This window comes from Perkinsus marinus, assembly GCF_000006405.1.
Source record: "Perkinsus marinus ATCC 50983 genomic scaffold scf_1104296944406, whole genome shotgun sequence".
Lineage (NCBI taxonomy): Eukaryota > Perkinsozoa > Perkinsida > Perkinsidae > Perkinsus > Perkinsus marinus.
Genome location: NW_003211408.1, coordinates 10,847 through 34,722, shown reverse-complemented (window position 1 = coordinate 34,722; position 23,876 = coordinate 10,847). Strand labels below are relative to the sequence as shown.

The 23,876-nt window shown below is 49.1% G+C and overlaps 7 protein-coding genes and 8 non-coding genes across 15 annotated transcripts; 3 read left to right on the top strand and 12 right to left on the bottom strand.

Moving 5' to 3' along the window:
- Nucleotides 1-1,822: 1,822 nt before the first annotated feature.
- Pmar_PMAR016563 (hypothetical protein) lies at nucleotides 1,823-3,235 on the bottom strand (the record flags this gene model as incomplete). The annotated part of the gene is made up of 1 exon (XM_002780322.1): nucleotides 1,823-3,235. The coding sequence occupies one exon, from the start codon at nucleotides 3,233-3,235 to the stop codon at nucleotides 1,823-1,825; it is 1,413 nt and encodes a 470-aa protein (XP_002780368.1).
- Nucleotides 3,236-3,350: 115 nt separating this feature from the next.
- Nucleotides 3,351-7,258, bottom strand: Pmar_PMAR016562 (hypothetical protein). The gene is made up of 24 exons (XM_002780321.1): nucleotides 7,169-7,258; nucleotides 6,992-7,123; nucleotides 6,843-6,944; nucleotides 6,668-6,743; nucleotides 6,529-6,626; nucleotides 6,363-6,472; nucleotides 6,086-6,148; nucleotides 5,918-6,043; nucleotides 5,768-5,874; nucleotides 5,679-5,724; nucleotides 5,514-5,624; nucleotides 5,350-5,464; nucleotides 5,057-5,200; nucleotides 4,871-5,002; nucleotides 4,745-4,825; nucleotides 4,619-4,698; nucleotides 4,466-4,573; nucleotides 4,294-4,420; nucleotides 4,132-4,247; nucleotides 3,936-4,085; nucleotides 3,767-3,880; nucleotides 3,647-3,718; nucleotides 3,458-3,599; nucleotides 3,351-3,411 (listed from the first exon to the last, which is right to left on the bottom strand). Exons 1-24 carry the CDS (start codon nucleotides 7,208-7,210, stop codon nucleotides 3,382-3,384), a joined length of 2,424 nt encoding a protein of 807 aa, XP_002780367.1. The 5' UTR covers nucleotides 7,211-7,258; the 3' UTR covers nucleotides 3,351-3,381.
- Nucleotides 7,259-7,410: 152 nt separating this feature from the next.
- Pmar_PMAR016561 (protein phosphatase 2c gamma, putative) lies at nucleotides 7,411-9,955 on the bottom strand (the record flags this gene model as incomplete). Its single annotated transcript, XM_002780320.1, has 19 exons — nucleotides 7,411-7,602; nucleotides 7,688-7,775; nucleotides 7,841-7,932; nucleotides 7,977-8,016; nucleotides 8,058-8,177; nucleotides 8,223-8,322; nucleotides 8,366-8,438; nucleotides 8,486-8,546; nucleotides 8,590-8,675; nucleotides 8,724-8,818; nucleotides 8,872-8,935; nucleotides 8,988-9,016; nucleotides 9,064-9,181; nucleotides 9,225-9,311; nucleotides 9,356-9,424; nucleotides 9,468-9,555; nucleotides 9,605-9,700; nucleotides 9,752-9,840; nucleotides 9,890-9,955. 19 exons carry the CDS (start codon nucleotides 9,953-9,955, stop codon nucleotides 7,411-7,413), a joined length of 1,653 nt encoding a protein of 550 aa, XP_002780366.1.
- Nucleotides 9,956-10,475: 520 nt separating this feature from the next.
- Pmar_PMAR016560 (cytosolic tRNA-Ala synthetase, putative) lies at nucleotides 10,476-14,701 on the top strand (the record flags this gene model as incomplete). Its single annotated transcript, XM_002780319.1, has 25 exons — nucleotides 10,476-10,671; nucleotides 10,719-10,846; nucleotides 10,890-11,002; nucleotides 11,047-11,148; nucleotides 11,193-11,334; nucleotides 11,385-11,513; nucleotides 11,563-11,634; nucleotides 11,684-11,784; nucleotides 11,833-11,923; nucleotides 11,969-12,063; nucleotides 12,118-12,211; nucleotides 12,256-12,340; nucleotides 12,404-12,575; nucleotides 12,624-12,735; nucleotides 12,784-12,905; nucleotides 12,955-13,027; nucleotides 13,074-13,160; nucleotides 13,211-13,339; nucleotides 13,403-13,473; nucleotides 13,518-13,602; nucleotides 13,651-13,794; nucleotides 13,841-13,969; nucleotides 14,016-14,258; nucleotides 14,308-14,463; nucleotides 14,510-14,701. The coding sequence occupies 25 exons, from the start codon at nucleotides 10,476-10,478 to the stop codon at nucleotides 14,585-14,587; spliced, it is 2,949 nt and encodes a 982-aa protein (XP_002780365.1). The 3' UTR covers nucleotides 14,588-14,701.
- A 119-nt stretch (nucleotides 14,702-14,820) lies between these two features.
- Pmar_PMAR016559 (26S proteasome non-ATPase regulatory subunit, putative) lies at nucleotides 14,821-16,922 on the top strand (the record flags this gene model as incomplete). Its single annotated transcript, XM_002780318.1, has 13 exons — nucleotides 14,821-14,948; nucleotides 15,006-15,127; nucleotides 15,175-15,276; nucleotides 15,320-15,443; nucleotides 15,495-15,594; nucleotides 15,647-15,787; nucleotides 15,830-15,918; nucleotides 15,962-16,039; nucleotides 16,091-16,183; nucleotides 16,241-16,338; nucleotides 16,386-16,458; nucleotides 16,499-16,611; nucleotides 16,798-16,922. 13 exons carry the CDS (start codon nucleotides 14,821-14,823, stop codon nucleotides 16,920-16,922), a joined length of 1,386 nt encoding a protein of 461 aa, XP_002780364.1.
- A 1,514-nt stretch (nucleotides 16,923-18,436) lies between these two features.
- Nucleotides 18,437-20,439, top strand: Pmar_PMAR016558 (DEAD box ATP-dependent RNA helicase, putative; the record flags this gene model as incomplete). The annotated part of the gene is made up of 11 exons (XM_002780317.1): nucleotides 18,437-18,563; nucleotides 18,625-18,773; nucleotides 18,874-19,024; nucleotides 19,073-19,152; nucleotides 19,203-19,286; nucleotides 19,330-19,430; nucleotides 19,480-19,584; nucleotides 19,634-19,749; nucleotides 19,869-20,016; nucleotides 20,078-20,170; nucleotides 20,220-20,439. 11 exons carry the CDS (start codon nucleotides 18,437-18,439, stop codon nucleotides 20,431-20,433), a joined length of 1,368 nt encoding a protein of 455 aa, XP_002780363.1. The 3' UTR covers nucleotides 20,434-20,439.
- A 226-nt stretch (nucleotides 20,440-20,665) lies between these two features.
- On the bottom strand, nucleotides 20,666-20,738 carry Pmar_PMAR016557. Its single transcript has one exon. It is a non-coding gene; the product is annotated as a tRNA-Thr (tRNA).
- A 145-nt stretch (nucleotides 20,739-20,883) lies between these two features.
- Pmar_PMAR016556 lies at nucleotides 20,884-20,956 on the bottom strand. Its single transcript has one exon. It is a non-coding gene; the product is annotated as a tRNA-Thr (tRNA).
- A 146-nt stretch (nucleotides 20,957-21,102) lies between these two features.
- Pmar_PMAR016555 lies at nucleotides 21,103-21,175 on the bottom strand. The gene has a single exon. It is a non-coding gene; the product is annotated as a tRNA-Thr (tRNA).
- Nucleotides 21,176-21,321: 146 nt separating this feature from the next.
- Nucleotides 21,322-21,394, bottom strand: Pmar_PMAR016554. Its single transcript has one exon. It is a non-coding gene; the product is annotated as a tRNA-Thr (tRNA).
- A 245-nt stretch (nucleotides 21,395-21,639) lies between these two features.
- On the bottom strand, nucleotides 21,640-21,712 carry Pmar_PMAR016553. Its single transcript has one exon. It is a non-coding gene; the product is annotated as a tRNA-Thr (tRNA).
- Nucleotides 21,713-21,858: 146 nt separating this feature from the next.
- On the bottom strand, nucleotides 21,859-21,931 carry Pmar_PMAR016552. Its single transcript has one exon. It is a non-coding gene; the product is annotated as a tRNA-Thr (tRNA).
- Nucleotides 21,932-22,077: 146 nt separating this feature from the next.
- Nucleotides 22,078-22,150, bottom strand: Pmar_PMAR016551. The gene has a single exon. It is a non-coding gene; the product is annotated as a tRNA-Thr (tRNA).
- Nucleotides 22,151-22,296: 146 nt separating this feature from the next.
- Pmar_PMAR016550 lies at nucleotides 22,297-22,369 on the bottom strand. Its single transcript has one exon. It is a non-coding gene; the product is annotated as a tRNA-Thr (tRNA).
- A 1,015-nt stretch (nucleotides 22,370-23,384) lies between these two features.
- Nucleotides 23,385-23,852, bottom strand: Pmar_PMAR016549 (hypothetical protein; the record flags this gene model as incomplete). The annotated part of the gene is made up of 1 exon (XM_002780316.1): nucleotides 23,385-23,852. One exon carries the CDS (start codon nucleotides 23,850-23,852, stop codon nucleotides 23,385-23,387), a length of 468 nt encoding a protein of 155 aa, XP_002780362.1.
- Between the last annotated feature and the right edge of the window lie 24 nt (nucleotides 23,853-23,876).

Below are 23,876 nucleotides of genomic sequence, written 5' to 3'. Positions count from 1 at the left end.
GTGATGCGACTGTAAGTACTGAAGATGCCAGTACAGTGTCTAGTGATGACAGTACTATTGACTGCTAATATATGTGTTAAATATGATTATATTTGTTTCTTCCGTACACTCGAGAATTGCGTAGAAGACGCGAGGACAGTTTGTTAATACTGGACGGCACCCGAGGGGACTAGAGGCAGTTGCCTGCTGGCAGATTCGCTCATCGATGAAGCGAAAGCGCCAGCTAATCAACAGATTAACTCATTTTGAGCACCTTATAATTTTTGGTCTAGTTAACACAAAATTCCAACATTTCAATTACCATGACTGTGAGGATAGTCACTAGTTGCGATCACGCCCCGTCCTTCCGCGAGGAGGCCCTTCCCAACGGCATCCTAGTCGAACTCTAGTGGAAACGCTTCCATGGAACTTTCAACGCAACCTGCTGTTATGCTCGCCAATGGCAACCCATGGTCATGTCCTCCGACTTTGGACTCCAAAGTTTGGAGGACATGATGGCAGGGTTCCTCAGACTTTGGGTCTGATGGAAGTTGTCATGTGTAGTACTGAAATGGAAACGCTCTCTATGAACGAGCTCCAATTCGTCATCAGAAGAGTAGCATAATCGATAGTTTCCGCCCATCTTGGAGAACAATGGCATGATTGTAGTGACGTCCCCACTTATGGCTGCCCATAGTTTCAAGCCGATGGTTTGGTGCCAGTGTCCGATGTATGCGCAAGAAGATTCCCAGCCCAGGGGTCAGTACCTCAGCGAAGCTCGCCAGTGTGAGTTTGCATGTATTGCTAGGCAGTAGCCATCATGCACGTGAGGATGATCTTATCGATATTGAGACAGCTTCTGCATACTATGCTTGTGTCCGATCCCGCCATCGCGAAAGGAGTATCACAGTGCTTGCTCGAGTATCCACGGTTTGAGTGTGAGCTAACATTGGTTAAGAGGCGATTCAGTCTAGCCCTTATCCAGATCTTGACTTGTTATATAGAAAGGCGGAGGGGTGCTGTTCGTGTTATTCCACAAGAATGATCGACTCAAGAGACCTCTTAATGATCCACACAGCCTCATGAATCACTCGCCATATATTGACGAAGCCAACACACTATAGTGACGATTGAGTTGAGGGTTACTATCAAAACAATTTGGCTTGCGGCGAAGAGATTAGCATCCCCTCCCATGGTTGTCTGGCTATAAAGAAGTCATCGTTGGCATAACCAAGAGCAGACGGGGGAAGGGCATGACACCTCGAGACCGGGTACATATAGTTGAATCAAGTGTGATACAGTTCGACCTCTACTACTCCCCTCCCAGCACCAGTCCATAGCAATACTGGGAGCCAATGTATTGATTACAACATTAGTAGCTACTACAATAAGTATCACTCAGTGCGTATTTAACATACACTCTTATCGAACCAATATTGCGGCGAAGCTAGGAGTAGTAATAGTCGTAGCATGAAAACTCAAAATCATAGAACGGCAGCAAATCAACTTAGGTAGAGATTGAGACGGGTATAACGGAAGCAATAGAGAGGTGAAGATCATCAGCAGCACCAGTGGTAAAGCGGTAAGGAGATCAACAACACAGTCATCGCCTTGCGTCGTCAACCTTCAAAATGAGCGGATACCATAGTGGCCTCGCTAATCGTGACACAAGTGGCCACACCTCTCGCAGCACTTGTAAATAATATGTTACAGTATATCCATGCTGCCCCTAGTACAATAACAACAACAACCACGTACGGGTGGAGGTCTGATAAATCTCACACCCAATCGTATACTGACTATCAGCAAATAACCATCAGGCAAATACCCTCCACTCTTCCTCCTACGACTCCACACGCATTCCGCTAGCTCTATTTTCACCACGCCCGCTGCTGCCAGTACTATAAGTAGAGCTTTTAGAAGTTCTCCTATGATCCTCACCATACCCACTGCTACTACTCACCGATGTGCGATGAGAGGACCTCTCTGGTGGGGGAAAGGGCACCATGAGACCATTGCGGAAGCAGACCGGCTTGTACTCATCGGGGATAGTACCACGTGCCGCAGACTTGCGGAAATGATCAACATTGGCCTTCAATCCTTGCACTCTGGCTGGGCACACTTCGCATACCTTATGGGACTTATATAAAGGTAACTTCTGCCCATGGAATTCCCGACTAAATTTCTCAAGCTCCTCCACATTGACAAAGTTGATAAAGGCGTATCCGAGATTGCACTGATTTTGGAAGTCCATCGGCATATAGAAGAAATCCATACTCATAGCGAAGCCCTTATCCCTGATAACCTCGCGTAGAGCCTCAGGTGAGAATCTATTAGGGATATTGCGGAACATAACCGTCGTATTCGGCCCTTCATGAGGGGTAGTCTCCCTATTGTGTCTTATCGGTCCTCCACCTTTCCTCACAGGCTGCTGCGTATTAGCTCTGGGCCCAGAAGAGACTCCTTTCTGGCTCGACTGCAACTTCTTTTGAGGCGAGGTCGACTCTTCTTGCTGTTCCTCCTCCTGCTGCTGCTGCTGCTGCTGCTGAGGTAGGTCCTCATGGCTGTATGGTCCTGAGGCCGCGAAGAGCTGTGCTGGAAGTGACTCCGGCACACAAGTAGAAGGGGTATCTTGGACTGTTGCTCCGAATGGTGAACTCACTAACAATCCACCTAACTGAGCAAGCATACTGGCAGAAGCCGGTTCAGGTGAGGGGCATGAGCCTAATAGGCCCTCTTCCTCATCATCATCATTAACTTCTTCTATACCTTCTAGCCCCGGCTGATGTTGCGGTTTACGCCTAGATGCCCCGGGTAGATAAGAAGGGAAGGGGCCTAGATTAAAGCCACCATCATTACCAAAAGCATCATCAATCCTATAAGGATTAACATACTGCAGCTCTTGTGTAGCAGGATCATACTCCCCTATCAGAACTGATGCATCGGTCTTATTAGCCGTCATATCACTTTGACTCCGCTGTCTACACATTTCCGCCAGACTAGAAGGCGCCCCTTCCGTCTCCTCCTCAAAGTGTACTACTGAGTTCTTCAGTAATAGTCTTACCATCGATGGCCGTCTGTTTATATCCGCATCCTCTTCCCCCCCGAAGCCAGTACCAGCGAAAGCAGAATTCGCACCCCAATCCTCTTGGTTGTTGCCCTCGACGTTGCTATTAAGGTCGGGGGCGGCGGCGGCGGCGGCGGCTACAACCGGCGATGGTTGCGGCACCGAAGATGGCTCACCAAAGTGGTCCATCATTCACTGTTTATTCAACGGAGGGATAGGCTCAACAACAACAACTACCAACAATACGTACTGTCAACAACCCCCAACAGCAAAACTCCCACACTCAGAAACTTGCCCAAAGGTATTGTAGGCGCGAGAAACAATCATGCTATATGTCACGCATTACCACGAACATCGGTTTTACTCTGAGATCCATTTCATATGATAGCATCACCCTTGCCCAGGACTTACCTTAGGGGCCATGAACCTTCCTGAACCCGGAGTGGGGAACAATACGTTCTCCTCGGTGGTCAGTGACTTCACCAAATTAAACTGTTGTCTCCGTTTATTCAAATGCCACTGCCATTTGTTCATCACCGGCTGCCAGCCAAATCTACATCTAGTGGATGAACAACATATCAACGGGCACAGTGGAGTCACCTAGTGAATCCTGGCCGAACCTCTAGTGGTGACACGAGGATATTACCCCGCTTTTTACCATGGAGAAGATGCCTATTGCAAGAGCAACTACACTATAATGGACGAGTAGTAACTGCTGACCTCCGTTCGTGGCGTATCATATGGCCCTTCTGGTCATACCGTCTGCGGACTTCCTTAAACCATCGGTCAGGCCAGTGAACCCAATGGTCCCCTGGGGCCATCAAATGGGCATATCTGAATAATCACAAGCACAGAGTAGCAAAGACGGCCAAGGATAGTGATATAGTACTTTTTGCCTTCACCATTAGCAACAGTTCGACGACTCATTATCATGCTGGTGGTCCGAGTGATGGCCCTCGTCCTCGACAACCACGAGAGCTCTCCTTCAAACTTCAATTCCACATTATGCAATCCCATGATGTACACCCAAGGCAAGTATCTACCACACCAGCTCAAATTACCGCGCGCCACAGAATTATTTCCACCGTCGATTGCAGAGGATGCCCGACTCGGCGGGCAGGGGTAGTATCTTGCACTTCTGCCCGTACTCTCGCGCTATCACCGGAGCATGCAGTGTTCGGCTACTGTCCAGATCAACGAACTGAAATTAATCTACCACCCTTATCAGTAGCTGACCTGGTGCCGACCTGGAGGCGCTTAAGAGCCTGCATAGCGGCATCAGCCCGTGCAGTAGTGATGGTATTGCCATAACCAACACCAAAGCCATACACGCCTTTACCATTACCCACCATCAGTATGCATCGATAGTAATACCTATATGAATTATACCACTTGTCTCTATCACTTCCCTAGCATTACACCCGACCATTGGGGGCCATAGAACACAACCGTGAGACGGCCATCAAATGCTGCCTAAGACCCTCATAGTTCAGTAAGGGATCCGTAACATTCTGTTGTCGAAGATACCTACCCACGTGCCCTGGCAATAATACACAAGCACTTATATACTACATCTGGCGACGGGCATCATAGACAGCGTTCAGTGGTTGTTTCCACTTCCAGTCAACCGAGTTCTCATCTGGTCGGACAGCCTACAGTGCGTCTAGTAAACGTCACTGCGCCACGAAATTAGCTCACCGGTCCCATCGTCTTGTAGCTTTGGACCTCACTCTCAATAATTTGCTCTACCGGTGTCTTCGAGAAGCTGCTGACGAACTCCTAAACCCCGCCTCCAAGACCAATAACATCCATCATCACCACCACCTTAAATTCATCATCGTCCCTTTCCCGCTGTATTGCCAAGACCCTAGACGCATCCCCAAGGTCCATAAGCTTATCGATTTGCTCGTCCGACAAGTATGGATTCTCTGGCAGCATCGCAAGCTCCTCAGGTATCTAGTTCAGTAACGATAGCTACCATTCAAAGTTACCACCACCACCGCACAGTACTGATTTCGAAGGAAGGCCGTGAAGGAGTTTATACGGATCTGTAGCTTCGAAATCTAACAAGTTGGGTTTGCCTCTAGCCGCTGCCTTAAGCATCATGCTGGCCACATTCATGTCGCCTGGTGTCGTCTGTCTTATCAACGGCACCTAACGTCAAAAAGGTCAACCAGCATAGAAAAAAGAGGTAGTAGTAGTAGTAGTAGTAGTAGTAGTAGTAGTAGTAGTAGTAGTAGTAGTAGTAGTAGTAGTAGTAGTAGTAGTAGTAGTAATAGTAGTAGTAGTAGAAGTAGTGGTACATTCCCCTTAGGTATATGCTTCTCAATATCCTCAATATTCATCTTCAACCAATTGCCGAGGCCTATCTTCTCAAGATCGTGGACAAGAGTCTTGAACTGGTCCAAAAGGCCGTTCCTGCAGCAGCCGAGACATACCCATGTGCTAATGCATCCTACGCCATTACTCCTCAGGATCGAATTCGAAAAACTTTGCAAAGCTCTCGAACCATTTGCCAGAGTCTTGGATTGGAAATTCGAGATTCCTATCATCCACTAGTGTGGCCGGTAAAGGGTACCTACCTCAACTCAATCAGAATGCAACATTAATAATAAGTGTAGCAGAGCCTCACGTATCATATATAAAATCCTCACCGAAACTATACCATTCCTCTGTACCTACACCGCCACATACAGCATGCAAACCATCTTCTATTACTACCCTTCTTAGGTGCCTTGTGCAGCCATATTTTCTTATGCTCTTTCTGATTGTGAATCACACGTTGAAGGTGCCCCCTCAGCCACTCCGCGACATCACTGTCCGGCAATCTGACATGAACAACTGCTTGTCAACTACTACCAACTACCATACTCAGCGATGACAGGGGGCATCAACTGCTTCAACCTAGGCCAATGGTTGAGCATAAACTCATCCACATAAGCGGGGTCCTTCCGTAAAGGGAATGCAAACATGACCCTTTCCACTAAGCGTTGGAATCTACGACGAGGAACTCCACCAATGGTCCTCAGATCCACCAACCTCAATGGGTCGTCTCGAGCTGGTAGCTCCTCAGCGTCTATGCCCAAACACGATGCTATGTACCTGGCATGATAGTAGACAATATATGTTTGGTTTCCTTAGCCGAGCTCGAAAATTGCCTCACTATATTAAAGACATTCACACACGACTTAGGGTAGAAGTATACAAACACCAACAATAATCCTAAGAATTTGCTCAGAATCCTCATACTGTCACCAAAACACGTAAATGACCTCCACACTAGCACTGCCTTTCCGACAGATGCCACCACACGTACTCCAGGTCATCACAGAGACTCCTGCATGCAGCTTCCAGTGCTATCAGGAAGGCCTTTGGGTTGACTACTGGCAACTGGAACTGGAACGGGTCGACCACTTCATTTTTCAACTGACATCATCAACCCAGATGGACCATATTCTCAGAATCATTGTTCCTATATGCACCTGTAGCTTATCCCGAGGTAGCACAGCTCCTGTCTGATTAGGAGCGACACCTCTACCGCTCTCCATCATGTTCAATCTGTTCATCTTCGCCTTCATACCTGATGACCAGTACCAAGTCCATGTTCGCCGCAACCCATACTGAGCATAGCATCTTCCTGGTAGAAAGGTAGGGCATCCGGCCGTAACGCTCTGTATACGCGCAGACCCTCATTAACCTGAATACGAACAAATCGTAATGTGCATCCCCATGCAACCCCGTATGCAGGAAGATGTATACTAGCTCCTAATATTCGTAGACTCTTGAGATGACCTACAGTAGATCTCAACACTTGCTCCTTCTCAGCAGCCAGCTTCCTAACATCCCTCTTTGACTCCAACAGTGCATTCCGCTCTTCCTCCCCAAACAAGGAACCAATCTAATTACTAGTGTCACCCCATACACGCATCATCCGGACAGCCTTACCTGCTGTTGAGTGAGCATAGTATCCCTAGCATGCTTGTCTTTCTCCCTCCTCAAAACTGATACCTCTGGAGCCTGGTCGAAGTGATCTAGATACTTGTGCCTCCGTATTCCCATCCGACTGATCAGCTTCCCCTAAACACTACTACTAAGCGACGACGAGGAAGAGCATCCGATTACTATCCGTCCAGGGACCTTTGGAAGAGTATTTATTTGAGCCATGGTCCCAGCGAGAAGAAACTCGCTCCAGGCCTAGTGTGAATATCCACTGACAAGAAACAAGCTCAACCCTTCACCCAACTCAAGGAGCGACATGCCTAATAGAAACTATCATCTCTGTATATGTACAGGGAATAGTCAACGTAGACGAGGAATAGTAGGAATTAAGATGGTCGTGGTGTCACCACAAACAACCTCCTCAACTACTTCTTGGAGTGTTGTTGTCTATTCTTCTTCTTGTTCTTCCCATCACGTCGTTTTCTCTTTCCTCGCATAACCTTCAAGGCTGCTTCACAGGCCGTCTTAGTACCAGGGCCTCTTCCAAAAACCAACGGGCTCGCCGGCCTTGGATCCTCCTCTTTCTTTTCCATCTCGCTAGGGAGGGGCTTCAACCCCTGACAAGACCGCCTTACCCTATTGTGCGGAGACACATGCGGTGACGCCGTCACCAGGTCTCAAATAATACGCTAAACATCCTACTTCCCGTAATGCAGGTGGTATCCGAACCAACATGAACGTTACGTTGTCTGTACCCTCGCACTCACCGCCAGCTTCGTCAGGTACTAGCCTAAAATGCCCCAACAGGGAATCGATCCTGCGACCTTTCGAATGCCAGTGCTTATCCCAACTTACGATTGTCTCACTGAACTAATACACATGGAACTCGTTATTTTACACAGAGACTCTGTCACCGCATCCTCCACGCTACCATCAATACAGTGGACCTACCACAGACTCTCCCATGCCCAATCCCATACCCAGTGCTCACTGTGCTGCTCGTGGGTTGCGGTACTTCCAAAGTAGAGCCCCTGAAAATGCACTGAGCCAGTCAACGCTCCACCAAACCTACTGTTCCAACTTTCGCTCGAATGCCACCACCTTCTCAGCAGCTCCCTCATTTGTATGAACTTCCCACACACCATCACAGCCCAGTACAATATGAGTATCTTTACTCGTCAATGCACGCACTCTGAAGATTTACCACATAATCCAACACTCCTATTATCCCTCCTACCTGATGTCCGGCATGCCCGAAATAATCTGGCACTCAGGATACAGCTTCTTATCCTTCTTATATCGATGATCACCAAGTGAACGGGACAGGTTGAGGTCACCTACGCCTCCAATATCCTATCGCGCCAGAGCCTATCGAATCACCTTGGACTCTATCGCCTCCTTCACACTGCTGTATTATCCCACCCGCCTGGGTGATGCGTTCCTTCTCGACAGGCTGAGCGACGAGACGTCATAACCACACTGGTCACTCCGCACCACTACCTGTGAAGGCTTATGGTCCTCCGAAAGATCATATGCCTTCCCATCTCGGACAACAAAACACCTGATGCGCATCTCCACAGCGGCCAGGTTGCCATCTAACCCACCTAGAGTCCCCAGCATTAGCACATACAAGCCTTGGGAATTCCTCATCATCACCAAGAAGGACCAAACACACAACAGCAGTGCAACCCTAAGAATGTATGAACATCCCTAATTCACCACCTAAGAAACACCTTACCTGCCCTTCAGGGGAAGAGTCTCTACCAATAACGTCATTGAAGGTAGACTGACGCAGTTCCAAAAAGCCATCATCGGTACATTCCACACGGGACCCTACACCCACAGAGAGAGAGCATAGACAGTGAGAGACTATGTACGAGTCTTACTCAGGTCTTTCGGTAGGTCCGGTATGAGGACTTCGAGTAGAAACAATATACCGTCGAGTGCAAGCTGAATGCATACAATTTAGCATTGAAATAACGACATATAGCACAACTCCTACCTGTTTCTTGTCCTTCTTTGGCCGCTGTTCTGAACAAGCCATAAAGGTGATCCCACCTCATAATATCGTTGCTTACTGGTAGCGGCAATCCTAGTACTCCGCCTACGTCCATCCGGTCCATCACCAGTAGCAGCAGCACCCTCCTCTCCCTTCATATCAACATCCCTAGGCTCCTCATTAGGAGCTACTTCGGGCTGAGGAGGCAACTACATGCATATACTCCCACAGGGTTCCTACACTGCTATCCTCACTATCATCATCAGAGTCATCCGAGTCCTCATCACTAGAGTCCCCACCGATCAAAGCTAGCAGATCACTCTTAACCTGAACCACTGTTTTCCTAGTATATCACACAGTACACGACCCACCGCATCAATAGGCAAGCGTATGATAGGATCCGGACACGCCGCCTGCGCTTCTTTATCGAGCATAGCGACCTGATTAAACCTCATGTGGTAACGACAACCGAGCCGCGCTGACCTCCTTCTGTCCCTTCTGAGTCATCATAAGCCTATCTAGCTCCATAAAGGTCTCATGCAGGGCTCTCTCGTACTTCCCTTGGCGGTATCTATCGGGACCCTAAGTGACCCAGTACGGTCTCGATTAAGGTAACCTACGCTTCTCGATCGGTCAAAACCGGTACTAGATGTTTCGCAACATACAATGCTACTGCTTGCCCACCGTGACCATCGAACACTCCAAAAATGCCAATCCTGATAGGAACCAACCCGTGACCGTCATTGACCCCTTGAAGATGGAATTACTTTTTATCGGCATCCCAATAGGCCACGTGTGCATCCTCCATAGATCGACGCCAACCCTGGACACTCGAGACCGATGCAGCTAACGGGCCCTGCAACAACAAGCATCCCGATGATGAGCGATTGACCGACTACTATTACCCAATCACCACATTCAGTGTCTACATCTCGGACGGCATTCTCCACACAAGAGACAGCTACACCCATCCTTGTCAAGGAATGGAAAAACGACCGTAGACGACAACTACACGGATACTTCCCAAATGAAAATGCGATTATGAAATGATCCACTCGAACAAGACACCTGCACTATCACACTACATTATGAAAGCAGCAACCCATTACCAGTAGAGAATACTCCAAAGTCAAAGATATGATAACATGAACTGGAGTCTTAGCTGAGTCATTCTACCAGGGATGAGCTGACTTAACATCCTTTCGGCGATTAGGATTCCCATGGCCCGTAATGACTCCGGACACATGCTCACACAGCACTCCTTACGCATACGATGAAAACAGTCGCCAGACCTCACCCACTCTGTCCGAAGAACCCCGGAGCACATTCGAGATGCCTCAGGTACAGACCTGTGACGTGCCCTTACCACGACGTGCGCGGAAGGGACCAGAGGGCAGTCGCGCTCGCCACCGTGATCGATTTTAATTCATAGAAGTACTACTGTAGTGTTGTGGGCTATGAGGGGCATCACTGCATTATGCTGTGTAGTTTATGCGGCAGGCCTTTGTACAGACTACGTGTCGTCGTCGTTTTCTCTCTACCATGCCAATTGACCCTCGATTATCAGATCCAAGTGTCGTTCGGGACACTTTCATCAACTTCTTCGTGGAGAAGAAGGGAGCCACTTTCCTCAAGTCCAGCCCAGTGGTCCCCCATAATGACCCTACCTTGCTTTTCATCAATGCTGGTAGTACTGTCTTAGGTCCACCTGTGTTACATCTGAGTGTTGTTCAGGTATGAACCAGTTCAAGCCTATCTTCCTGGGCCAGCTGGATAAGGACCATCCCTTCTACGGCGTTAAGCGTGCCACCAACACTCAGAAGTGCATTAGAGCTGGTGGCAAGCACAATGATCTCGAGGACGTAATATTCAGGGGCCTCGCATCGTTTCAAGCGTATCATGCAGGTCGGCAAGGATACATATCATCATACGTTCTTCGAGATGCTCGGTAATTGGTCCTTTGGTGACTTCTTCAAGGCTGAGCAGATCCCTTGGGCGTGGGAGCTCCTCACTGAAGTGTATGACAATGACCACAATGTGGCTCTCAGAGGTTCTTGCTCAGTTTCGGCCTCGACCCTGCTCGTCTATACGCTACCTACTATGGTGGTGACCCCAAGGAACCCGAGGTTCCGGCTGACGATGAGGCCCGTGATCTCTGGCTGAAGTAGCATTGGTGTGGTATCAAAGATCCACATGTTATACTCTTAGGTTTTTGCCCCCGGATCACGTTATCCCCTTCGGTATGAAAGAGAACTTCTGGGAGATGGGCGACACCGGTCCATGCGGTCCCTGCAGCGAAATCCACTACGACAATGTTGGTGGCCGAGACGCCTCTGCCTTAGTGAATATGGTCAGTTCCTAGCCGTTGGCAGTCTACTGTGGTAGCTGGACTGTTTTCAGGACGATCCCACTGTCATCGAGATCTGGAATTTGGTGTTCATGCAGTACAACCGTGAGAATGATGGTTCCCTTACAAGATTGCCTCATCCCTGCGTGGATACTGGCATGGGGTTCGAGCGTATTTGTGCTGTAAGAAGTGGTCTATGGGAGATACTAAGTGTGGAGTATGTACCCTCAGGCTCTTACTGGCAAAACGTCGAACTACGACACTGATGTTTTCAAACCGATCTTTGCTGCTATCCAGGAGCAGGTGAGGAATCGCAACCCTTTGGGCTTAGTGGACTGAGTTCTCTCTACAGATCCCCGGTCTTCGGTCCTACACAGGCGAATTGACCGATAACATCGATGTTGGTTACCGTGTGGTTGCTGATCATATCCGAACTCTCACTGTGGCCCTGAGGTAAGGTTCAAACATTGGTCTTCTTATCTCAAGAGCCGTTCATCTCAGTGATGGTGCGGTCCCTTCGAATGAGGGCCGTGGCTATGTTCTACGTCGTATCCTTCGCAGAGCTGTCCGGTACGGCACTGAGAAGTTGAATGTAGGTTGGGACCTCATAAGGGGTATCAGTCAATGGTCGCCCTAGGCCCCTGCTGGCTTCTTCAACAAGCTTGTGCCTGCTGTGGTGGAATCCCTAGGCGAGGCTTTCCCTGAGATCGTCGCCAATCAGGCCGATGTCCAGTGAGTTGTTCCTACCGTTGGGATTATTAGCCACGAAGCCCCTGTCTGTTTTAGGGCCCTCATTGCTGACGAGGAGGAGCAGTTTGCCCGTACCTTGGAGCGTGGCATTAGAGAGTTCAACTCAAGAGCTTCCAAGACTGAGGGCAAGGTGGGTCGCCATGCGCTATCCAATGCGAAAATATCACCTCTCAGGTTTTGTCTGGTCGTGACGCCTTTGAGCTTTTTACCACCTTTGGGTTCCCCTGTGATCTTACTCAAGTCATGGCACAAGAACGCGGTAAGTGTGCCCATCAGCTGAAAATATGATGCTCGCATAGGATTTGTATGGTTGAATTGTCAGGTATGACCGTAGACGTCCAGAGCTTCGAGGAGGAGTTCGAGGCATTCAGACAGAAATCGAAGGAGTCCAACAATTTCACCATGGGAAGCAACCTACAGCTGTTTGCGGATCAGACTAACTATCTCGAGAACGAGTTGAAGGTGCCCAAGACTGACGAGACTTGCAAATACGCGTAAGTCTAAATCGTAGTTGTTTGGCAGTTGTGGTATCTGTGTGTCAGATGGGACTCTGCTAAGGGTGAAGGCGGTCAGTGGTCCTCTCAGCTCTGTGCTATCTGGGACGGCAAGAAGTGGCTAGATACCATTGATGTCAAGTCGGGGTACGCTCAGAAGGTGAGAACGATCTCGATCGGGATGCTGTGAGTTCATCATGGTCATCAGACTATTGGCCTTGTGCTATCGGTAACGCCCTTCTATGCAGAGCAGGGTGGCCAGATATTCGATGTTGGCACTATTGTTGACCCTCTCACTGGTGCTAGGTTCGATGTAAAGAACACTCAGAAGTGAGTGAAGATAATTTCAAGGAGTAACCTGTACTCAGTTCCTCCTCAGGTTCGGCCAGTACGTGCTCCACATTGGTAGTATGGATAGTGCTGTCGATGCGGCTTTGAAGGTCGGCTCTGAGGTAATACGCCCTCAGGTTTGCTCTTCGTGATAGCGTGTAATCTTAGGTCAGAGCTAGTGTGGATTATCAGCGACGGGCCCTTATCGCCAAGAACCATACTGCTACGCATATCCTTAATTTCGCCTTAAGACAAGTAGACGAGGAGGGGTCGATCGTTGTTGGTGGCTTGACCATGACTGTCAGGTGTTGGGAGATAAGTGTGACCAGCGTGGCTCTTTAGTGGATCCCAGTCGCCTGAGGTTTGATTTCGCCCAGAATAAGCCCATCACTAACGAGCAGTTGAAGGAAATCGAACAGATCTGCAATCAGCAGGTGAGCCATGATCACTATTATCACCCTCTCCTATTACGGTCACACCGGTGTCACCTATTGTAGATCCAGAAGCACCTTAATGTCTTCGCCAATGATGTCCAACTCGCCAAGGCTAAGGATATCCGTGGCCTCAGGTGAGGGCCTTCACCATTGGTGGGATCGATAGCTTTTATCTTAGGGCTGTCTTTGGCGAGACCTACCCCGATCCCGTCAGAGTAGTCAGTGTTGGTGAGGCGATAGATACCTTGTTGAAGGAGACTGAGGTAGTGGTCGCTCAAAGACCGGGTTTCATCATCAGCTTGTTACATCAGGTTGACTTTGGTCATGAGTTCTCCATCGAGTTCTGTGGTGGTACTCATGTTGGTAACTCCCAGGAAATCTTCAAGTTCGTCATCACTGCCGAGGAGGGCATCGCTAAGGGTATCCGTCGTATAGTCGCTGCTACTGGGCCCCAGGTGGGACGCTTTTGGGTATGGGGTGAAGATGGTTTGTTCCTCTCAGGCTGCCGTTGAGGCCTCTATCAAGACTACTGATCTTATGGAGGAACTCAACAGTGCGAAGGCCCTCAAGGGTGAGGTATTGGACCATGCCATTGCCCAGCTCAGAAACAAACTCAATGAGGAGAAGGAGGTAATGCTGGATTGGGCTTGCATCACGCTACTGCGTGTGGTGGCAGGTCTCTCTGACTGCCAAGAAGGATATGTTATGTCTTCTGGACGATCTGAAGACACAACAGATCAAGGAGGAGAAGAAGAAGGCCAAGGAGGTCCAGAAGCAGGCTGCAAAAATCGGCGAGCAATTGGCTGAGAGCATCGGGGCTAGTGAGGGCAAGTTCCTCATCACGCAGTGTGATGAGCTATTGGCTGATGCTAAGGCTATGCAGAATGCAGTGGACTCCATAGCCAAGAAGCTCCCTGAGGTAGGCTGGTGTTGGCTTGTTCTATCGACCATTCGTGTTCTTTCTGTAGTTGCCCGTGTGCATCGTCTCCGCCTCGAGCTCTAAGCTAGCCGTACTCATAACGGTCCCTAAGAGCATGTCCAAGAAGGTCAGTGCTAAGGAATGGCTAAATGTTTGCTTGGAGACCTGTGGTGGTAAGGGAGGTGGAAGTCCCATGAAGGCTCAGGTAATACGAGGATATCAATAGTGAGGTCATCAGGATTGGTTTTCAGGGCCAATCCCAGGAGCCATCCAAGGTTGCCGAAACTATCGAGGTCTCAAAGCAGTGGGCTGAGAAGCATTTCGAGTAGAATATCTGGGCTCGTGATCCTATTACGTTCGAGGTCATTGGTCGTTCAGTATTATACTCTCATCGTTCAACCTAGCGATAGTGTTCCTATGTTCTGTAATGTTAATGTACTCGATAGAGATACACGACGTTTCGATGCGACTAGGCCCTTGAGTTGAGTAGAGGCATATGGCATGGCCATGGGAAGCGACCGGACCACGACGACCGAGTTTTTTCTCTCTGGTGAACATCATCATGTCGAACGAGTCACCGGAGCCGATGGACTTGGACTCCCAGGAGCCTGAAAAGAGCGAGATGCAACTTGCATATGAGGAGGCCAAGGAGGTGGCAGCTAAAGGCGATAACGATAAGGCTATCAGCATGTAGTACTAGAGGAGTGGGAGGTGGATGACCTGAAGGGGTGGACATTTGGTGGTCAGGTTCGAGAAGATCATAGCCAGACTTGAATCGGAACCGAGCACCGATACCGTGAAGTGGGCCGAGAACTCCATCTACGCCATGGCCGACTGCCTTGTGGCTAAGAAGGACTCTTCGAGACTCTGTACTTGGCCGATTGGGTCTCATGAGTTGATTATCGTCGATGTTCAGTTGGGCTGCAGAAGGAGTTGCGTCCTGTGCTGACCTTGATGGCTAAGGCGAAGACGGCTAAGATTGTTAGGACGCTCATAGACAAGCTTGCTGAAATCGATGGTAATATCACTTTGTGTGATTGTGATGATTATTCTGAGCTCAGGGGCGACGGACCTCCAGATAAAGGCCTGCGAGGAGTGCATCGAATGGTGCCGTGAGTCGAAGCGTAGTTTCCTGAGGCATCGGGTGGAGACACGGCTTGCCGATTTGGAGCTACAGATTCATCAGTAAGAAGCGAACGGGTCTTAGGCTTGCTGCAGACATGGCTGACTCGTTAGGTACAATAAGGCGTTGGAGATTCTGACAGGACTCGTGAAGGAAGTGAAAAAGATTGACGATAAGCTGCTGCTTGTGGAGATCTACGTCATTGAGACTAAGGTAGCAGGAGCTTAGTGCTTGAGGGATAGGATTTATTTGTATTACAATGTAGGTTCACTTCGCCCTCCAGAATATACCCAGAGCTAAGGCGTCACTCACTGCTGCTAAGACCAATGCTAATGCGATCCACTGTCCTCCCTTGATGCAGGCCGAGATGGACTTGCTCAGTGGCGTTATCAGCTGTCGAGAGAATGTAATGTTCATTGACGGTGCTCCAGAGGTTATTCATTATCAGGATTATCGTACGGCGTATTCGTACTTCTATGAAGCCTTCGAGGCCTTCAATCTTCAACATGATAAGGTTCGAGCGGAACAAGCCTTGAAGTAGTAGAGAAAGTTTGGATATGAGAGGTATCAATGCACGCAGGTACATGGTACTATCACGGATCATGGGAGACCAACCAGGAGAGGTCTTCAACATCCTTAAAGGCAAAGCTGGACTTAAGTAGTGCTGGGCATAGAGCTGGCAGAGTTGATGTGAATCACTTATTGATAGATACGGCGGAGGGAGATGTTTCGAAGGCCTCGAGAAGGTGGCTAAGGCACACGAGCAGAGGAGCTTACATGATTTCGAACGTACCATGCAAGAGTAAGCGCGCCATCGATTTCTGCGACTTTGCAGTTATCCGGTCGTTTCTGTATCTAGGTACAAGAAGGAACTAGGAGATGATGATGCTGTTCTGAAGTACCATTTGACAGAGCTCAACGAGAGCGTTTTGGAACAGAACTTGCTCAAAATCATAGGTGATGAACTTATATGGATCAAACCAATTACCCCTATGCATTTCCAGAGCCGTTTGATCGCATTGAAATAGAGCATGTGGCGAAGCTCATCGACCTGCCGCTCCGTCGTGTTCAGAAGAAGTAAGCAATGTTATGGTGTTGATTCTGATCACACCTTCAGGTTGTCGGAGATGATCCTCGACGAGACCCTGTTGGGAACTCTGGACCAGGGCATAGGCGTATTGGTAGTGTACGATGAGTTAGAGGTAGGCCGAGGAAGGCTAACGGTGTGTTGTTGGGAAGCATTCTGTGTGGCCTTTAGGTGGAGAGGGTGCAGAAGCGGAAGGCAGAGGAGAACAGCAGCATGTATGATGATGCACTAGGTGAGGGCGACTTTATAGTACTCGCCATGGATCACACACACTCCGTCTCAATTGTCGAGTATTAGCAGTGAGCTTCAGTGATTAGTGTTTATTTCAGCAACAATCGACGCCTGCTCGAACGTAGTGGATTCCTTGTACACCAAGACTACTACGATGCTATTCGGCAATGGTGGTCCGAAGGCTAAAGAGGCCGAAGTGGCAGCCAAGACCAAGGGAGCATAGGCGATAGATGTGTGACTCATCACCAGACACCGTGCCTTTGCGGGTATCTGATCATTTCCGCACGCCATAGTCATTGTGTTAGTAACCATGTTGGGGTGATCTCAGTGGATCACGTGGATTACCGCCATGATATCATCATACCAGGTTTGGCCGAGCATGTTTGCGACCGTCAGCCATGAGACCCAGCATGGATATATTATATTACTCTGCTAGAAAAGGTAGTAATCGACGTACACTGTTGTAATCGTCGAATGCGAGAGCATTTGTAGACTATCACTGATGTACTACCTCTTTTGTATTGATGATATATCTTCGGTTTTCAGGTACGTGCTGGCGAGCCATACGTTGCCCTGAGTGACGAGCAGCCCCTGGCGGTAGAGGAGTACTCGAAAGGACGACTAAGAGCTTTCCATAGTGTGGCTACAGCGATGTCAGTAGGGTGGGATTTTTGGGCTTCGTGACCCAGCTTTGTAGTATCCCTGCTGGAGTAAGCCCATCTCATCTGGTGTAAGGTAGCGATGAATGAGACGATTCGATGATAGTAACAACGGATATCTCTAGATGAGATCTCAGGAAAATATTAGACATTGTCTGTCTCCTCGTTAATATAAGCTGAGCGCTCCTATCGCTGATAGGGGATGCTTGAATTCCCGTGCGAGGGGGGACGGGGGCGACACAGAAGAAGCTCCTCTGTGCTGTTCACAGGAAATTCATATACAGTAGTACTTCCCGCTTGGTAGGTCACCCTCTCCTACTCACTGCGGACGGATCGACGTGATCGTGGAACTCCTCCCTTGAGTGCTGTGCCATGGACTACAAGATGCGCACTGTGGACGATCCCATCAAGCTGACACTTTAGCTGGAAGACTTCTCCAGGCAGGTCGAGGGTCTGAGGGTGATGATGGCGGGATTTTAGCAATTGACCTCGATTGATGAATCTGGGCCAGAGAGCTGCTTCCACATGCTTGTATGAAAACGAGCGCAGGCTATGTGCGCCCCAACGCCAGTGCTTCGAGATTGCCATGGCCCCAGGAGCCCTACAAACTATGTGTGGATCAGTTCTGTTGTGAGCTACAGTTATGGATGCACGATCCTCTTGGGCGCTGAGCTCCCACGTCGAATCCTCTCCATAATAACCTCTACCTGGTTTACGATGCAACCAGTGTGCTGGCTTTGACCTACCTCTGGACATCCTCACCATCTTCGGCCCTATTGGCGGTATATTTCGTACCTCAGTCTCTCATATGATCCGCGGATGCTATGCTTACACGGATGAATCGTAGCCTAAACCTGCTGAATCAGCGCAACAGAAGGAGACCTGTAAAAGCCAAAGGAGCAGGAAAATACCATGCCGATGCTAGTCCAGTCAACCTTGCGGACGGTCGTCCGACAAGGCGAACTTGTCTAGTAATAGCACATGGCACTGCTTTTTTGTTCACTAGAGATTGCGTTGGAGTAGCGCAAGTCCTTTGTCGAGTGGTATTATCGACAGTCTCAGAGGTTTTTCGTTGGGCATGCCTCCTTCAGCGGTGACAGGGGGAGGGTTCGCCAGTCTTGGTCTGTCGTCGACTACTCTCCGGTCGCTTGCTCGGATGGGGTACGAAGAGGCTGCTCCCGTACAGAAGCAGGCCATCCCTCTAGGTGAGTCGTCGGAGTTCACACTTCAAATTATCTTGTAGTTGTAGCGCTAGATATTCCACAGGTCTCAATTCGGGCGATGTGATTATCCAATCTAAGTCCGGTAGCGGTAAGACCTGTGCCTTCGGTGTTATCGTCTGCGAGTCCACAATTCCCGGGATGGAGCAGATTCAGAGCATCGTCATAGCCCCTAGCAGGGAAATCGTGAACCAGGTGAGGCGAGGAGAGTCAGCAAGGGGCTCCTCGACGTCTCAGTCTGATCTGCTCTCCACCTTTCTCATAAATGCGGCTATTGATCTCGATATGCGATCAGATACGAGATGAAATGCTACAGATTTGTCACTATTCTCGCCAAGTGATCTCTACTGTAGGGGAGTTTACATGTAAACAGAAGCAGGCTGCCGAGATACCCGACATCCTCATCGGCACAAGCAATCAAGTGTATCTCCTTTTCCGGCAAGGACGTGGGCATCATCGTCGCTACACCATGACAGTTCTTGAATGTATTTCAGATGTGCCCATGTGCTCCGATGATGCCCTCTTGGTTATGGATGAGGCGGACATCATGCTGGACAGCTCACGGGATCGGAAGGTACACTAGAAAAGCCTCAGTCGAGTCCAGCTTGGGCTTCCCCTATTCAGTATCTAACGTATATCACACGCGGTCTACATTATCTATGCAATGACGTCAAGCTCATTCTCTCCTCTGCAACGCTGCCACCTCATGTGAGAAAACTCAAATTGCTATACAGCGAGACAGGGAATATAGGTGTTACCGTATGCGGAGGAGTTACTAGAGTATATCGAGCCTAAAGGAAGTAGGGAATTTAGCCGGGCCACACTGTGTAGAAGTGACACCATTGACCCAGCGTAAGGCTAGTTATTGCATGTGTATTTGGTGACCTCGTTGCTCCTTTAGGGAGAACGCCCTGCTGACTCACATCACCCATGCAATCTGCGTATTACCTAAAGAGGCCAACGGCGACATACCATGGGGATTGGAGAAGCTGCTTGAGAAGGAGCGGTGAGTTAGGTGCACGTGGTAGCTAGAGATGCGATAGCAACACCGCCAGATACCATCAATGTATTGTCTTCTGTACATCGGTACCACTGGTGAAGATGATCGCTGCCTATCTGCGTGACTATGTGTCCTCATCATGCAGAGTAGTGGAGACCTCAGAAGACCATAGTAAGCTACGGTCACTCACTCAGCACGCCCCTTTAGTCCTAGTAGCTTGTACGAGATTGAGGTGAAATCAACGTGTATCGTTGTGTTGAGCTATTTCCAATGCATTCTTCCGTTTACAGGCATTGCTGAGCGCTCAGTGGCTATGGAGTTATTGAGCTCCCAGGAACATGGAGTAGTGGTAGCTACAGACGAGGTGTTCTCCCGAGGAGTCGATGGACCTCTGGTGGATCTGGTCATCAATATCGGGCTCCCAGAGACCAAGGAAACGTATTTCAAACGCTCACGAGTTCCCAGAGCTAGATACTCTCATTATTGATGTCATGCTCAGATACCTGCATAGATCTGGTCGATGTGGACGCTTTGGTCGTCCTGGCACCTGCATTACTCTTCTAGAAGGCACCAACGAATTGGATGAGATACGGTATTATGGAAATCCGGAGATATTGATATTGATGGTATTGCACGATCAGGTTCCTTTACGTTCAACTCGGTGTTCCTTTTGAGACTGTAGTATTGGAGCAGCCGGCTCCCATTGCTGTCCTTGTACCTCCGAAAAACTGTTATTACTTTATGTCTAATCATCCTTTTGCGATCCATACTGATGTAGAACCCCGGAAGCGTGAGCTGCGGAAGTTGCACGCCTCCGTATGGGGCTTCGACTGTACCGCAGACGCTTCGCACTGAGCCGTGAGAGTTTATATTGTTGCGTTGGACGCTTTCACGTGGGGAAGTACAAGCCCAGAACGTTTTCGTGACTAGGTGAGTGGAACCTTACAGTCCAAGTAGGGTTACCCCATGTTACAGGAATCCTCCTCTATCGTGCTATCCCTGATTGACGTATCAAAGTCAGACATGATGCTAACTCGAATGAAAAATGACAAAATGCTGTCGTTTTCCGACAAACGGACTCAGATCAAGCCTGCTGCCGGAGTTGAACCGACGACCTCCCGCTTACTAAGCGGGTGCTCTACCAACTAAGCTAAGAAGGCACGTTCCCTCGAGTGTGGAGTCTAACCATGCCATAGAATTTCACAATGAAACGCATACCACAATTCAAGTGGTGCAACAATTTGATACTAAATTTCAGTGAAAATTACGAAATGCAGTCGGTTCCCGACAAACCGACTCAGAGCAAGCCTTCTGCCGGAGTTGAACCGACGACCTCCCGCTTACTAAGCGGGTGCTCTACCAACTAAGCTAAGAAGGCACGTTCCCTCGAGTGTGGAGTCTAACCATGCCATAGAATTTCACAATGAAACGCATACCACAATTCAAGTGGTGCAACAATTTGGTACTAAATTTCAGTGAAAAATTACGAAATGCAGTCGGTTTCCGACAAACGAACTCAAAGCAAGCCTCCTGCCGGAGTTGAACCGACGCCCTCCCGCTTACTAAGCGGGTGCTCTACCAACTAAGCTAAGAAGCCACAATTACGCAAGTCTAAAGTCTAACCATGTCGTGAAATTTCACAATGAAACGCATACCACAATTCAAGTGGTGCAACAATTTGGTACTAAATTTTAGTGAAAAATTACGAAATGCAGTCGGTTTCCGACAAACGAACTCAAAGCAAGCCTTCTGCCGAAGTTGAACAGACGACCTCCCGCTTACTGAGCGGGTGCTCTACCAACTAAGCTAAGAAGGCACGGTCTTGCAAGTGTAAAGTCTAACCATGTCTTGAAATTTCACAACCGACGACCTCCCGCTTACTAAGCAGGTGCTCTACCAACTAAGCTAAGAAGCCACGATTTCGCAAGTCTAAAGTCTAACCATGTCGTGAAATTTCTCAATGAAACGCATACCACAATTCAAGTGGTGCAACAATTTGGTACTAAATTTCAGTGAAAAATTACGAAATGCAGTCGGTTTCCGACAAACGAACTCAGAGCAAGCCTTCTGCCGGAGTTGAACCGACGACCTCCCGCTTACTAAGCGGGTGCTCTACCAACTAAGCTAAGAAGGCACGGTCTTGCAAGTCTAAAGTCTAACCATGCCATAGAATTTCACAATGAAACGCATACCACAATTCAAGTGGTGCAACAATTTGGTACTAAATTTCAGTGAAAAATTACGAAATGCAGTCGGTTTCCGACAAACGAACTCAGAGCAAGCCTTCTGCCGGAGTTGAACCGACGACCTCCCGCTTACTAAGCGGGTGCTCTATCAACTAAGCTAAGAAGGCACGGTCTTGCAAGTCTAAAGTCTAACCATGCCATAGAATTTCACAATGAAACGCATACCACAATTCAAGTGGTGCAACAATTTGGTACTAAATTTCAGTGAAAAATTACGAAATGCAGTCGGTTTCCGACAAACGGACTCAGAACTAGCCTTCTGCCGGAGTTGAACCGACGACCTCCCGCTTACTAAGCGGGTGCTCTACCAACTAAGCTAAGAAGGCACGTTCCCTCCAGTGTGGAGTCTAACCATGCCATAGAATTTCACAATGAAACGCATACCCCAATTCAAGTGGTGCAACAATTTGGTACTAAATTTCAGTGAAAAATTACGAAATTCAGTCGGTTTTCGACAAACGGACTCAGAGCTAGCCTTCTGCCGGAGTTGGACCGACGACCTCCCGCTTACTAAGCGGGTGCTCTACCAACTAAGCTAAGAAGGCACGTTCCCTCGAGTGTGGAGTCTAACCATGCCATAGAATTCCACAATGAAACGCATACCACAATTCAAGTGGTGCAACAATTTGGTACTAAATTTCAGTGATGAAACGTCCTCCAGCGTCTCGCTTTGAGCCGTCAATAAACAGTGGGAAGCACGGAACAAAGTGAATCGCTGACCTCCTTTCCCGAATAACCTGTGGCCCGTACGCCACGATCGGGAAAGGATCAGACGTTAGCTCTGACCAACCCCCAAACCCGCGGCCCGTACGCCGTAGATTGGGTGAGGGTCGGGCTTGTTAGCCGGCCCGATCAAGGTGATTTCATCGGTGAGCAACCTATCCAGACCCTAGGGCGGGAGGTGGGAAAAGAAACCTATGGACCGAACGGTCCCATTTTCCAGCGAGGCTTCGAACAAAATCGATCACGCTACGTGATGAGCGAGCGCCCTGACCGGGCGTACCCGGCTCAAATCCACTTGGAGGCATTTCACCGCGGTGGAAACCAAGTTGCACTTGGTTTTCACCTAGCATGAAACGTCCTCCAGCGTCTCGCTTTGAGCCGTCAATAAACAGTGGGAAGCACGGAACAAAGTGAATCGCTGACCTCCTTTCCCGAATAACCTGTGGCCCGTACGCCACGATCGGGAAAGGATCAGACGTTAGCTCTGACCAACCCCCAAACCCGCGGCCCGTACGCCGTAGATTGGGTGAGGGTCGGGCTTGTTAGCCGGCCCGATCAAGGTGATTTCATCGGTGAGCAACCTATCCAGACCCCCAATGAATCCTTGATAGGTGTGATCCGACGAAATTCCGGCAGCAAACGAGGTCGCATTATCGGTGAGCGACCTATCCGGACCCCAATGAACCCGTGATAGGAGCCCCCCGATAAGAACTTCTGCGCTTCCCAAAAGACGGTCACGTCCGCGGGTGAACACTGAACAACACAACCTAAATTCGAGTGGTCGGGCGAGACGATGACATGACCATAAAAGAAGGAGTGAGGGGAAAAGAAAAGGGCTCAGCTTACATCGCCAGATTTGGCCTCCTTAGAGCCACTAGCCGACGAGCCTTGAACCTTGACCCATTTGCCGTTAACCTTTTTCCAAAGCTCCTCGCCCTCATCAGTGAAGGGTCTCTTCTTCCCACCGTAACGGTGAGCTCCACCTCTAGAGTTATTGTAGGACGATTTGTTGTTATAAGATGACTTATTGTGGTTATCAGAGGCCTTACCGATAAGTAGTATCAGCCTATTGGAATCAAGGCGGGACAAGCTAGAACAGGCTTCCCTTATCGAAAGAGAGCTCATGGCCATAGCACACCCGGCATCCTTACGCATCTGCTCGTCGTACTGTATAGCGACCACAGTACCAGCATTCCTCCCGGTCAAGGGCGATTTGAAGCCAGCAGCACTGATGCAATGCATGACGTGGCTATACACGTCGCCGAAGGCGGCACCCTGTAGCAGAGCTACCCACAACCACGACATAAGTGCCTGGATGAAGCCCCCAAA

Coding starts and splice junctions, on each gene's coding strand:
- Pmar_PMAR016562 (XM_002780321.1), bottom strand. CDS start 7,210: ATGGCTCAAATAAATACTCTTCCAAAGGTCCCTGGACGGATA. Junction 6,044..6,085: donor GCTCGAGACGACCCATTGAG/GTTGGTGGATCT, acceptor TCCTCGTCGTAG/ATTCCAACGCTTAGTGGAAA. Junction 3,412..3,457: donor GAAGGTTCATGGCCCCTAAG/GTAAGTCCTGGG, acceptor AATGGATCTCAG/AGTAAAACCGATGTTCGTGG.